Source organism: Melospiza melodia, chromosome 2 (genome assembly GCF_035770615.1).
Source record: "Melospiza melodia melodia isolate bMelMel2 chromosome 2, bMelMel2.pri, whole genome shotgun sequence".
Taxonomy (NCBI): Eukaryota; Metazoa; Chordata; class Aves; order Passeriformes; family Passerellidae; genus Melospiza; species Melospiza melodia.
The window spans coordinates 113,489,823-113,503,564 of NC_086195.1; the positions used below are offsets into that span (position 1 = coordinate 113,489,823).

Consider the following 13,742-nt stretch of genomic DNA (forward strand, 5'->3'; position numbering starts at 1 on the left):
GGAAATAGGTTTCAATGAGATTTAAAAACTAAAAGTAGATACAAAAAGTGAAAATTCTTCATTTCAAAGCAGGTGCATTTGAAAAACAGAGACATTAAGAAAAACAGGAAAACTTTGTTTTCTTTCTTGTTGGTCAGAACAACCAAGAAGCTTATCTTTACATAGAAGCAGAGATTTATTTATTTTTAAATAACGGCTAAAATAAAAAAGGGAACCCCTGCCCCGCCCCCACCTAAAGCCCAATGCTCAGGTAACTACTTTGTCTTTTCTTTTTTCCTTCCCTTTTTCCTTTTCTTTTTTTTCTTTTTCTTTTTTCTTTCTTTTTTTTTCTCTTTTATTTCTCCCTCTTTTTAAATGTGCAGTGATCTGATTCCCCAGGCAGTATGTATTTAGAAAATCTGAGAGGAGAAATGACTTGATCTGTAGAACATGTAGTTCTATAGAATAGGTGCTGACAGAAAAAAGAAATACTTACTACTCTTATAAACTGGCATTGTATACATTACAGTGAAATCATAACTGTTGAATTCCTCATTTCTTGGGAGGACATGCTGAGAATGGAGAATATGCATAGACACTGTTCACCCTACATGAAATTGGACAGCAAAACATAAAACAAAACCAGAAAACGAGGCATAAGAGAGGATGTAGCACCCAGCTTCTCTGCCAACGAACTCACCAACCAACTCTCTTCCACCTTTGGGGGAAGATGTACTTACCAACAGCAATCCCACTGGAGCGACTTCCAACATGTGGAGGACCCAGTCAGAATCTGACTGCCCATCTGTAAGACACACTGATATCTGCTGGTATAAATCAGTTGGTTTCCAACCTCAGCAAAATAAAGTAACTCCCACTGAGACACTGGAGGCTTGTGCCACTTTTGGTTGATGCCCGAATTCAGAAAGAAGAAAAGGCTGATGCCAACAGCTCCTCAGGTTGATGGATAATGTTTGGGGGTTTCTTCTCCCTTCTCTACAAGTACTAAAGACATTTCTTGTGTTTCCAGTAGGACACCTATGTATGAAACACACTTTTGTAGGTGCTCAGGTAATTCACCCAAATTCCCAAGGGCAGATATGCAAGTCAGGTAAAAGTATGAAACCAGTAAGGGTACTGGAATAAGCGTCTGAGACAGGAACCTGTGGAAGGGGGATAAAGTGCCACTGCCCATACACTTAGCTCACTGATGGGTTAATAACTTCATGCTTAGAGGGTCTTCATTGAGAACAATGGGCAACAGCTGCTAATGGGGTCTGACACCAGCGCCCTTGGGATGAAGAGGAAGGTTAATTGAATTCTAGTGAGGCTGCCTTTGTGTTTCAGAGCAATTGAACAAACCAGGGCAGCCAACTTCCCAGCACCAGCCTATGCATTGTGGCAAGCTCATCTGTGGTGTGACTAAATTGCCTTCAATAGCAGGAATGAATTCAGCCTCTGAAAGCCAGATTCAGGGAGACTGAGATAATCCTATTGGAAATTTTGATTGACAACTCAGGCCAGTGTTTGTTTTCAGATGTGGAAGTATTGCAGAAGGAATGGGCACTTTGGATGGGAAGTTGCTTGCTGGTCCTCCAAATGCACTCTTACAACAGTGCAAACTCTTCTACTTCAGTTATTCATGGGACTCTAATCTGCATGGGCATGTTGTGAATAAAAGAAGAGAACAAAATAGATTATTCTCACAAATTTATTCACTTGCTCTTGGCATTTAATCTTCTTTAGCTTCTCAGAAGCTGTGATACTGGTCTCTGAATGCAGACAATTCTGAATGTAATGTTATTTTGAAGATGTTTAAGCCTGATTGCTCCACATTAGTTAAAACAAAGATGGTATTTTCAGGTTGTAAATGCATACTTTATGTTTTCAGTTCTTAATTCAGTTGGATGTCTTCCAAAAGCAGATGGTTTCAGGTTATTAGTTCCTTCATTAAAAAAGTGATTGTCTGAAATCTGACCTGACTTTGGAATGATATTGACATACATCTTTGCTGCGTGTTCTCAGACTTCCCACAAGCAGGTTTTTATTTGAGCACTGACAATATGCACTACTCTTTTTGTCCAGCAAAGCCATGAACACTTTTATAACTTGCTTCCTATGAAACAGATCTTTCTTATTGGATGAAAAGAAGTCTAAACAACATCCTTTTTCATTTGTATAGGGTGACTGCAGGTAGTAATATTCCCTGAGCAATTTTTTGTTTACCTTTGCTTAGGATCTATTCCTAAGGCTTTTCTCTAAGGCTGTCTGGACTCTCTGACTTCCTGACACACTGTTTCCTTTTTGTGTCTCTCTATTGTTGGTGCAATCTCTTTGAACTCCAGTCATTCTTCAGCTCTCTTCTCTGCTTTTCACCTTCATGTACAAATGTGCATTGGTTTCTCTGCTGCAGAGTATGACCCTCTTTAGTTATGTTGGCATTGCTGTGCAAGGGAGGTTTTTACCTTTAACTGGTTGCTTGTGTGACTGTGTATATATTATTTTAATACCTTCATAACTTCATTCCACTTCCTCTGTTTGCAAAAGTAAAATGGTGCATGCACCCTCACACACGCATACACACACATATCCAGGCTCTGAAGAGAAGAAAAAGTGGGTTAAATAAAAATACATAACGAACAGCCCTATTTAGTGCTATCTTTTGACTGAGACCCCTTGTGGTAGTACTGATGAGGTCAGTTGCTGGAGTGAAAAAACCAAAGCCCCTCAATTGCAAGAGTTTGAAAGCACCTCTACATAATCCTGTACAAACCACAGAGATTGTTACTATGCAGCATTATCATGGATGAGCCACATACAGCCAATGCAGTTACAACAAAAACCAGAGGGAGGAATATTGCTTAAAGCAACTCACTTTTATTGACAGTGTACTGTAAGGCAAGGAAAAAATGTTTGCCAGATTTTTTAAAAAGAAGGCTTGCAGCAAGAATGATCTGCAGTTCAATGTATTATTGAACTGTCAGAGATACTCTCTTTTATAAATCCAATATTGGTCTTCCTGTTATATATACAAAAACTCAACTTAAACAAGCACAAAACAGAACAAAGTAATGGATTTGCATATGAAGTTTTGTTGATGGTTCATGATCTATTAAACAAGAGAATGCACATATTCTTTTACCACAGAGTTACAGTTGACTAGATTTAAACTTAAATATACCTCAAAACACATAAACCCCTCACAAAATACAGATAAGTTCAATACCATTATTCTAGAAAAAAAATTCAAACAATGTTCAACCATACAATGGGAAAAAACACTGACAGATGCCAAGAAAGCTGTATTTTGTAGTCAAAACTAATTTTGCATTTTTGGTGAAGGCATCTGTGTGTTTTCACTGTTATATTCTGACCATTTTAGATTAATATCTTGGCCAGAAAAAAATTTCAAAATACTGGCTTTTGTCTGTTTTTGAAAGGATATATTTTTGAAGTGGTGATGTAGATAAACTGTGAGCCTCTTACAAGATCTCACATCAGGCCATGTTAGAGCAAACTATCATTTCCATAGGAAACAATGGTAACAGAAAGGTCCCAGCTCTGCTAAAAACCTAGTCAGGGGCCAAGCAACAAAATCTGCAACCTCTTAGTTCTTCCCTAAGGGAAGGGCACAATTTTACCCCACATTTTTTGACAGCCTTAGATTTGGGAACTAGCGAACATGGTTGTGTTTTGCGGCTCTCCTTCTCTGCCTCCATATCTGTACAGCATTGGCCTTTCACTGGAAAAGCTTCTATGAAAGGAGAGCTGCTTTTCACTGCCAATAATGTAGCGCTACTGGTGCCTTGTGAAACAACTGAAGGCCACCATGCCAAACATGATGTGCTGGGATGAAAGGGACAAAGGTACTCAGCCACAGCACAGTGCCATGCCTCACCTTTGCAGGCCTGCAGCATGAGCAGTAACATGGGTAAGTAAAATTCTACCTATGCAGTCAAAACTGAATGTATTTTTAAAGACATACAATATTACTTTGTAATTAGAATCGCCAACATGCTAATTTTTATCACAGACAAGAAGAAATCCTTAGGAGTACACAAGAAAAATGGGACCCAATTAAAAGAAGAATAATGACACCACACATATATGTAGCCAGTATATGCTGAAAATGAAGCATAAACCCATGTTTTACATGTGAAAATCTTCTGCTGGATGCCTAAATGCACAGTTTTTAATGTATTTTTTTCCTTCCCCCCACCCCATTTTCTCTATGAAAATCAAGCTCTTTGCATAATTAACCAAACCTCAAAGATATTTACATTTCAAAAGCCAATTCTTCACCTTCTATTTTTAAAATAAGTAATCCTGTATCTTGCATATTTTAAAAAAAGGTCCAGTGAAAGCTTAGAATTGTAATTCAGTATCTGTACTTAGTAAAAATACTTCCCTTGAACATGAAGTCAGTGCTGACCTCTTCAGGTCATTTGTGAATAATAAAATTTTTCTAAAGAAATGTTACTAAGTAAGGAAAACAAAGCGAGAAGAAATACATTACCCCTGTATTGTAAAGTGTGCCACTTTAAAGTATGGTAAAGGTTGAAGGAAAGCGCAGAGGTGTGTATATCAAATTTTCACTATGATTTTACAGAACACATGACACCTTTCAATGCTCTGTCTGCTAAAGGCATTATAGTCTTTCTGGCTTTGTTAGTACTGCTATAGTATACAAGTTTCTTAGACTACAGTTAGTACCTACAGAAGTCAATTCTAACACAGAAGTGTGGGCTACACTTCATATGGCAGGAGGATAAGCGTAAGAGAAAATTTATGACATTGATTTTAAAGAAATCATACATCACAGCATCTTTAATTCAGCACAGAAAATTAGACTGTGACTGAAATTACTTAAATGCTTCTCAGATATCAAGAAGGTCCTCTCCACTCTCATCACTCTCCACAGTTAATTGTCTTGTCCACCATTTCTTGACTTCTGATCCACAGGAAGCAGCATCAGACATAGGATTCATTTTGCATGCAACAGATTTCATAGTTGAACGTCCACCAAAACGGAGGTTGACTGAAGATACTGAATGGCTTATTGGCTTGGGGGCTAGGAAATTAAACAGAAAGTTCAGAAAGTTCTGTATTAGAGATCTGCTTCTTGAACATTTTTGCTTAGAATTCAGGTATAGATATCTAGCTAGACTAAGGAACCTTTAAACTGATTTAGTTCAGAGAGGGTAGGGCTTTGTTCTAATTTGTTTGTTTGTTTGTTTTCCCAGCTCCAGATGTTCACACTGCTCCCACTAATCTGCTGGCAGAGCAGTTTAACTGAGCAGTGACTCATTTCCTTCTGCTGGCATAACTGATGCAAAAGATCTCTTCTTATCCAGCTAATTGCAACCTAAATGATTTAGGCAGAACTTACATGAGCTAAGCTGCTGGCAAAACAGTGAAAATAGTAAATGTGAAGAAGGGAGAGTGGGGAGGTGCTTTTAGGATTGGCAGCTACATCTAGAAAGTGATACTTTACACTGGCCTAGGGGTTGAAACAGGTACAGGTTGCTGGTATGGCACATGTCTAAGTATATAAGCCCCACAACTGATCTTAATTGTGCTATTCATGATCTTAAATACCTGTCTTTGCTGGACTGGAGGCTGACTACTTATAATATTGGGCATGGAAATGACCCTCTTTTTTAGGACTATCCACTGAGGAATGTTCAAAACTGACACAGACCAGAACAGTGCTAAGAAAGGAAATCCTTAGCTATTCATTTTTTTAAGATTTCTCACTTGTAAAACCTGTGCAGTTGACTACAGGAGTATGACTCCTCCTTAGCATGTTTCCTCTCACTCTTTCTCTCTTTTCCAACAAAATGTTGATCTTTGCTGCTCAGTGATATTTAAATGAAGTCATGGATTGAAAGCTTTCTATTAAACTATCCTGTTTCTTGGACAAGTACACTGGCAACAAAAATAGGGTCAATGGTAGTCCACAGAACAGCATTACTGTCCCTCCTGCTTCCACTTAGATATGATCGAGGTCTGAACAGTGGCAGCCTTTGAGGGCAGCACTCTGATTCAGAATAGGACTGACTGATGTAAAAGGTCCTGAGCCAATGATGAAAAAGTAAAAAATGTAACCACTTCACAGGGCAATGCTTGAGCCCATCCTCCAAACTTTCTGAATTGTGAAGAAAGGAAGAAACTACTTTATTCCAACAGGCATGAGGACAGGAAAGCCCTGATGTGGGTGCAAGCAGCAGCCAGGAGGGAGAATTGTGAATCATGAAGCCTTTCTTGGCCTTGTTATTGCACACCAGCAATTTTGCATGTGGGGACTTTACTGATAAACCTTTTTCACTTACCTGATGGCAAGCGCCACTGTCCAAATTTCCGCTGAGGTTTCCCAGCATCTCCAGCATCTTGTCTATAGCCACCTCTGTCAGAAAGTGTCGGGCTGAGGAGCTGCTGCTGGCTACTTGTCTGGACAGAGAAAAAGGAATCTCAGTTATAGCTCCCCTAGGTAACCCTAGAAGGGATACCTTTCTATTCTGTTTCAAGCTTTATCAATGAATACAAACAAAACATATTGCCATTGGTTAGGGCAGCATGCTTTCTGCTCTTTAATACCTCAGAAAACTATTACTAACACACAAAAGCAGAAAGGTCATGTGGGCTCCCAAAGGCGTTTGTCCTGTTGAAGGGTATGAAATTATTCTCAGCCTACTACAACCATTGTGGAAAGCCCTTATGTTGTACCTTCTATATTTCCTATTCTGCTCAGAGGTCCCAGCATGCCCAGTGTTCTCCCTCTCAGTGTAAACACTACTTCAGAATGCCTGAACTGGAAAGCTTCACGTCTCTAAGCCTGCACACAGCTCATGCAAGAGCTGAAAGCTGGGGCTGACAGAGTTGTACAGCTGACATTGCCCTTTATGATAGCTAGACAGCTAAATATGTTTGGGAATTTCTGCCTTAGAACATCTTGCCTTAGAGCATCTGATGGCAAAGACTGAAACAAAACAAAGTATTATTTTTTAATATTTTCTTCAGTTAAAAGGATGTTTAAAAAAGAACAAATAAGAAATATGGAAGTTTTCTGAATTTATTATGAGTGGTTGATAGTTTTCTGGATAACATACCTCTGGCTGTGCACTGTTATCTTGATTAAGAGCATTCATATCTTCACTTGGCTGTGTTGTCTCAATGCTGGGAGGATTCAGAAACCGGCTCAGCTCCTGCTGTTGGCTCTCTCGTAGGCTGTGGATAATGCTGCACGACTGCTGCTGTTTCTGTCAAGGTACAGTATGTGATGAAGAAAATGTTCTCATTGCTCTGTCACACCAAAGTGTTTGATTTTTTAAAAAAACAGTATTCCAAATATTTAACTGAACAGTGAGCACCAGCTGCAAATTCCAGGTGCATCAATAAAGATCCATGTATTAGATGTTGCTATTTAAATAAAGTGAATTCTAACATATTTCTAACCTTTAGGGAATAGAGGATGAAATTTATGAACTACATTAAGTGGAAGGCACATTGCTCAATCCTTGATTTAAACCTTTAAACACATACAAAGAGTTTAACCACATACAAAGTTTTGAATTTATCATTTAAAATTTCTTGCAAAGAAAAAGAAATGAGGAAATTGATAGAGATTCACAGGGAATTACATAGATTCATAGGGAACTACATGAATGTAATGAAAAAATTCTGATTTCTTTCATAGGCTTTGGAGAGAGCTGTCAATAAAACTGAATAAAATAGTAGTGAAAACCTTGGGACTAAGTATAGATTTACAGTACAAATAGAAAAACAAACCTACTACCATTACAATTTTACAATCTAATTTTCTTTTAAATTAAAATAAACAGCACTTAGGAAGGGTTTCACTTTCCTGGGTAATTTTCACATGATCCCTCTAGGGAGACTTAGAGAATAACAAGAGAATTTCAAAATATATCTTAACTTCCATAATTACATTCAGTTTATAAAAGGTTCATAGAATGTGAAATGATCTGAACCATATTATTAGAGTGAAATGAATAGCATATTTACTTTATCATAGTGTAGTTTGGTATCATAATGAAATGAACAACAGAGTTGAACAAACCCAGAACTGAGAGCTGAGATTAAATTTACTGCCATTATTATCACAGAGATGAAATCAAAATGAAACTATGTATCATTGAACCCTGATGTTTCAGCTGGAATGTACATCATATTCAAAATATCCAGCTAAGTATTTGTATAAATTTACAAACAGAAGACAGATGCCATGATGACAAATCACTATGGAAAATCTTCTATCACAAGAAGTAATTTTTTATAAAAACAAAAAAATATATATGTCAAAACCTGGAGTCAGACTCATACTAGCTGAAAAATCAGTCATCAATGCAACCACGTTGTGACTTGGTCCATACACCTGCTTTCCATGTAGACACTGCTCATGTGCACACACAGTAACTGTAATGGCTCACTCAAATGATTTATCTTAATACAGGCTCCATCTGGATAGTCATCTACAGGTTTCTCATCTGCCAGCAGAGGCAAGGAAATTATACAATTACATTATGTGAGGAAGGATTAGGCCTATAAAATTCCATCTAAATTTTTTTTCTTAATTTCTTTGACTTTGGTCTCTGCATATGCATCTTCCTGTATTGAAAAGACAGATAAAGTCTGGAAAGGAATATAGTTTTTGCCTTCAAAAGAGGCTTATTTTTGTAGCACTGTAGAGCCGCAACAAACAGCTCTATTTTTGTAGAGCTGTAACAAACTTTTTTTTGCTCAGTTAGCAACTGCTACATACTTCAAATAAGTATTATCGTGACTCCAAATTAAATGAAGCATAGGGACACAGATTCCAGCATTGTTGAGCAGTTCAATTGATGCAACCATTTAGATACTGCTTTAGCTTGACTTACTGCTCTGATTCGCTTTAAGCACTTTTTCAGCCACATTCGTATGGTCTGTTTGGCCACCTCCTCTTCTATGGTATATTCCAGTTGCTCCCTGGCAAGCAGCTCTTCCAGTTGAAGACTTTTTCTGATATCAACGGACCTATATGAAAGCATGCTGGAAGAAAAACAATTAATTTATATTTAAATTCTGATGTCTTTGGATTTTTCAGAGAATTAAATCTCATACTTAAGACCTTGGTGCAAAAATACATAATTCAGGTGTGCACAGTAAATTCACATTTGAAGCTAAAAAAAAATTGCTGAGATGATTCTAGAAGAGACTTACTGTGCTCAAAACAAAGACCTTATTGCTAACATCCAGCTCTCCAGTAGGTGAACTGCTGAACTGTAAGCAATTAGGGCATTTGTGATGGTTTGGGTTTTTTCCCTCCCTAAGTGTTTACGCTTGGATAATGTTCCCATATCTATTTTATTTCTAGTCAGGCTCACTGTCATGTTGCTTCACTTGAAGGTACATTTCACTAGTTGGGATACAAGAGGAGTATGTCACTGTAGTTTGTGACAAACCTCCTGCAATGAAAATGTTAAAATTACTTAGATCTGATTCCCTAGGACGTGTGTTTTCCATCACTAATATTTTTGTAGGGAAAAAAAAAGGAAATCTAATTTTTGTAAAACATTTAAAATTACAGTGCCTCTCGCTACCAGTCTTGCCTTCTCCTGAGCCTAAGTGCTACCTGATAGCCTGGAAAGAAACACAGGCTGTTATACCTGTTCTAAAAATGTGGAGAAAATCTCAGTGTACCTGAGCACGTCGTGAAAAGTGACATCGCCGCCATTGTGGAGCCGCTCCATTTCATAGCACATGTGCTTGAACAGCAGCTTGTCCTTGTCGAGATCCACCTCCAGCCTGCCTCGCAGAAGCCTCAGCAGGAATTTCACTCGGAAGGTAGGGATTACACCCTGTGTTAAATTACACAATTGATGGTAAATTATTACTGTGATCTCACAACCAACTCAGACATTCAACTTGATCACCGAGAGAAAAACTATTTCTCCTAGCATATTTAAGTCACTGTGAACTCATTGCTGAAGAATGTGCACACTCAGCCAGTTCTTCAGCAAATTCACAGAAGTCTTTGTGATTATTTGACTCATATACAATGAGAATCTATGCCGTTCATTTTGCCAGAATTTTTCAAAATTGCTTGGGGATTTAGTTTCCCCATTTGCATTCATCTGTAATTAGAATCATATTCCCAAAGAGCTGCCTCTGTAAAATGGAAGTTAGACCATAGTTTAAACACTCATAGGCATGTCTATAATTTATTGTAAACCTGTGCCCTTCTCTGTGCATCTCTAAATGAGCAAGAGAATGTTGAGAGTTTACTGGCTTTTTAAAGGTTATCTGCTCTAAGAGGCAGCACATCCTGCACTTTTGGTGACAACTTCTATCTGTTGCTACAAAATTAAAACTGGGTGTACTTCCCTCTAAAACTGAGGTATTCACAATCTTCAAATATCTTTTGTTCTGTTAAATGAGCCTCGTCAGAACGATTTTTGCTGTAAGGTTCTCCACATCAGAGATTCTGTCAGTGCTGGGTACCATGGATTCAGAACTTTCTTACCCTCATGAGTACAGGCTGCAGCTTCCCTCTCCAGCACAGCCATGAGCCAACTACAGACAACCAACTACTTTCACAATAATGTTGTTCACACTCAAATATCAGTGATGTCATGAATCATTCAGATTATGATTTAATTTGTGTGGGCATCTGAGCAGCTCAGTCTCCCAGATGTTATTCTCATTTCAGAATCACAGAATGGTTGAGGTTGGAAGGAAACTCTGGACCTCACCTTGTCTCACCTCTCTGCTTAATCAGGGTCTCCTAAAGTCAGGATCAGGTCCAGATGGCTTTGAATATCTCCAAGGATGGAGACTCCACAAACACCCTAGGAAAACCTAGGCCAGTACGCAGTCATCATCACAGTGACAAACAGTTCCCTGACGTTGAGAGGCAGCTCTTGTGTTTCAGGTTGTGCCCGTTGCCTCCAGCCCTGTCACTGAGCATCCCTGAGCTGAGCCTGGCTCTGTCCTCTTTGCACCCTCCCTGCAGGTGTTTATACACATTGATGGGATTACCCTAAACCTTCTCCAGGCTGAACAGTGCCAATTTTCTCAGCCTTTCCTCTCAGGAGACTGCTCCAGTCTCTTCATCATCTTTGTGTCCCTTTGTTGGACTCTCTCCAGTATGTCCATGTCTCTGTGTACAGGAGAGCCCAGAACCAAACCAGGATTCCAGCTGTGGCCTCACCAGTGCTGAGCAGAGCAAAAGGACCCTCTCTGCCTTGGTCTGATGGCAATACTTTGTCTAATGCTGCCCAGGATACCATTGGCCCTCTTTTCTGCAAGGGAAACGATGGCTCATGTTCAGCTTGGTGTCCACTGGGGCCCCCAGGTCTTTTACTGCCAAGCTGCTTTCCAGCTGCGTGGCCTAAGCAGGTACAGTGCCTTGGTTTATTCTTCTCCAGGTGCAAGACATGGCAGTTTTCCTAATTGAACTTCATGAGGCGTCTGAGCCCACTTCTCCAGCCTGTGAGGGTCCCTCTGGATGGCAGCACGACTCTGTGCCAAATCAGCCACTCTGCCCAGCTTGGTGCCATCAGAAAATGTGCTGTGGGTGCTCTCTGCCACTCTGTCTGTGTCATAAATGAGGATGTTGAACAGGACTGGAGCCAATATTGACCCCTGGGGCATACAAGGAGTTCCTGGTATCCAACTAGAACTTGTCCTGCCCACCCTCACCCTCTGAGCTTGCCTATGCAGACAGTTTTCAGTCCCCTTCATCTCACCCAGCCCATACTTGATTAGCCTCCCCATAAGAATTTTGCAGTGCTGAAATCTCAGCAAAGATCTTCTGAAAATCAGGCACAAAAAATGGATATGAATCTGTAGACTTCCAAGGGAACAACTCTCAGGGAGCTAGGAGGAAAGATGCTATTATATTGATCCTATAAATAGGTATGTTTGTTTGTAAAACTGCAATTATAAGCACTTCACAGAATACAAGTTAATATCTGAAGGGCCACGAACAACATTAGATCATGCTCACATCTCAAATTTGAACAGTAACTGCTCAAGAGAATTTTGTCACACTTTTCCTCCCTCATTTTCCTTTTCAAGAAAAACTGGAAGTTACTGTATCTCTTCCTATATTATCAAGAAATTATTATTTCTTACCTCTCTTTTGTCATCAACCATGTTCCATATAATTTGAAAATGCCTTAGGTCATTATAACTTAAAAGCTGATCTTCTTCAGTTGAGTAAAACAATGAGAAATTCTCCACAATGATAGCTGAAAACCACAAGAATATACACCTTAAAGAAATCCTGTAGTTACATTGTAACATCTAGTTCTGTTGTGCAAACTCCATATTAACAAATGGCTGTATGCTAAGACAAAGATTTTGAAAGCATAATATACTGTTTTTCCACACCAATATTCACAATGCTTTTTAAAAACTGTATCTTAAATGCTGGTGAGATGCCTAATCTAACATCTAAGATCAATTAAGTGAATTCCAATGATGTTTGAACAAAGGTTAACTGAAGAAATAAGAGCTGAGAAAACAGTGTTCTGTAGGGCAACTCTACTCTACAAATAGAAAATATCTCTTTGTTCCAAAAGATTTCCTTCCCAAACTTCCTGAGATTTAGCCAAAGAAGTATCAAAATCATTATATGCATGCAAGGTAACGCTGAAGGTACACCACAACAGCCTCACATCTAACATACTACATGCCAAGATGTACCTTGTTGGTATTAATGTCTATTTTCACTTACCAACAAGCAAATTTAGCATAATGTATGCAATGATGACATAGAAAGAACAGAAATACATGAGAGCACCAGCGTAATTTCCACAGTCTGTTTTCCAGTAGGTGCTGTTATCTGGTGTACAAAATGGAGGCTGAACCTTCAAAACAGAAGAAAACAAAGTAAACAAAAATTATAATAATCAATCTAATATTTAAGACTATTATTTTTTAAGGCTTCCCACTTAGGGAATAATACTGTGAGCATTACTGTGGGCAGGTTGTTTCTCTTCCATTAGTAGACAGAAACCAGGAAAGAGAGAGAGTTATGACAAAAAAGGCTGGGGCATAGATCTTACCACCATATAAAGGGCACATTGTGCATTATGCCATTATACAGGAACAAACTGGTGCTTTGAAGCACAGTGATTTTCAAAATGTTTCTTCCCAGCTCATTAATTTTAAAAAGGAGAGGCATATGATCTTCCTTGCAATGGAAAACACAGACAAACATTTACTTGGGCAAAATATAATGATTCAAGGAGGAATTCTGAGGTCATCCAGACTATCATTCACATGGAATAAGCCAATGTGCAGGAATCAAAGACAAGGTAAATCAGAAAAGACACCTTGCCCCAGTCAAAGCAGAGATAATAGTGAAAAAGTGACTTACTGCATTTCTGATTTTGAAACCATCTGCTTATTTTTGGTTTTAAATCATCTAATGGCCCAGCTCTATGAAATATTACTCTGTGAGTATGAGACTGGAACTGCAATTTATGCATCATATTCTGAAGTTTAGTGAACATTATTTTCTTGAAGAGATAAAGGCAAGCCCAGCATTCCTTGTACAAAGTTATGATACTGAAAACAGTTTGAGATAGAGTGGTATCTTTCATTTCTTGTCTACTTATCTCTGGCAGTATTGTAATTACCATGCAGTCATGCATAATTTTGTTCCAGTCTTCTCCAGTAACTATCCTGAAGAGTACAGTAATAGCCTTGCCAGCTGATGAAAAATTTGCATGTCTGTTTTAAAAAGAGAGAGAGAG

The 13,742-nt window shown here is 38.7% G+C and overlaps 1 protein-coding gene across 3 annotated transcripts in view; it reads right to left on the reverse strand.

Moving 5' to 3' along the window:
* Positions 1–2,834: 2,834 nt before the first annotated feature.
* The window catches only part of NALCN (sodium leak channel, non-selective), a 224,550-nt gene continuing 213,642 nt past the window's right edge, over positions 2,835–13,742 (reverse strand). For all 3 annotated transcript variants that reach the window (XM_063149615.1, XM_063149612.1, XM_063149614.1), the window contains 8 exons: positions 13,626–13,719; positions 12,719–12,851; positions 12,115–12,230; positions 9,679–9,836; positions 8,877–9,027; positions 7,089–7,238; positions 6,312–6,429; positions 2,835–5,050 (listed from right to left, as the gene is read on the reverse strand). In XM_063149615.1, the coding sequence (XP_063005685.1) occupies positions 4,857–5,050; positions 6,312–6,429; positions 7,089–7,238; positions 8,877–9,027; positions 9,679–9,836; positions 12,115–12,230; positions 12,719–12,851; positions 13,626–13,719 (1,114 nt within the window). In that variant the 3' untranslated portion in view covers positions 2,835–4,856. The remainder of the gene's footprint in view (positions 5,051–6,311; positions 6,430–7,088; positions 7,239–8,876; positions 9,028–9,678; positions 9,837–12,114; positions 12,231–12,718; positions 12,852–13,625; positions 13,720–13,742) is intronic.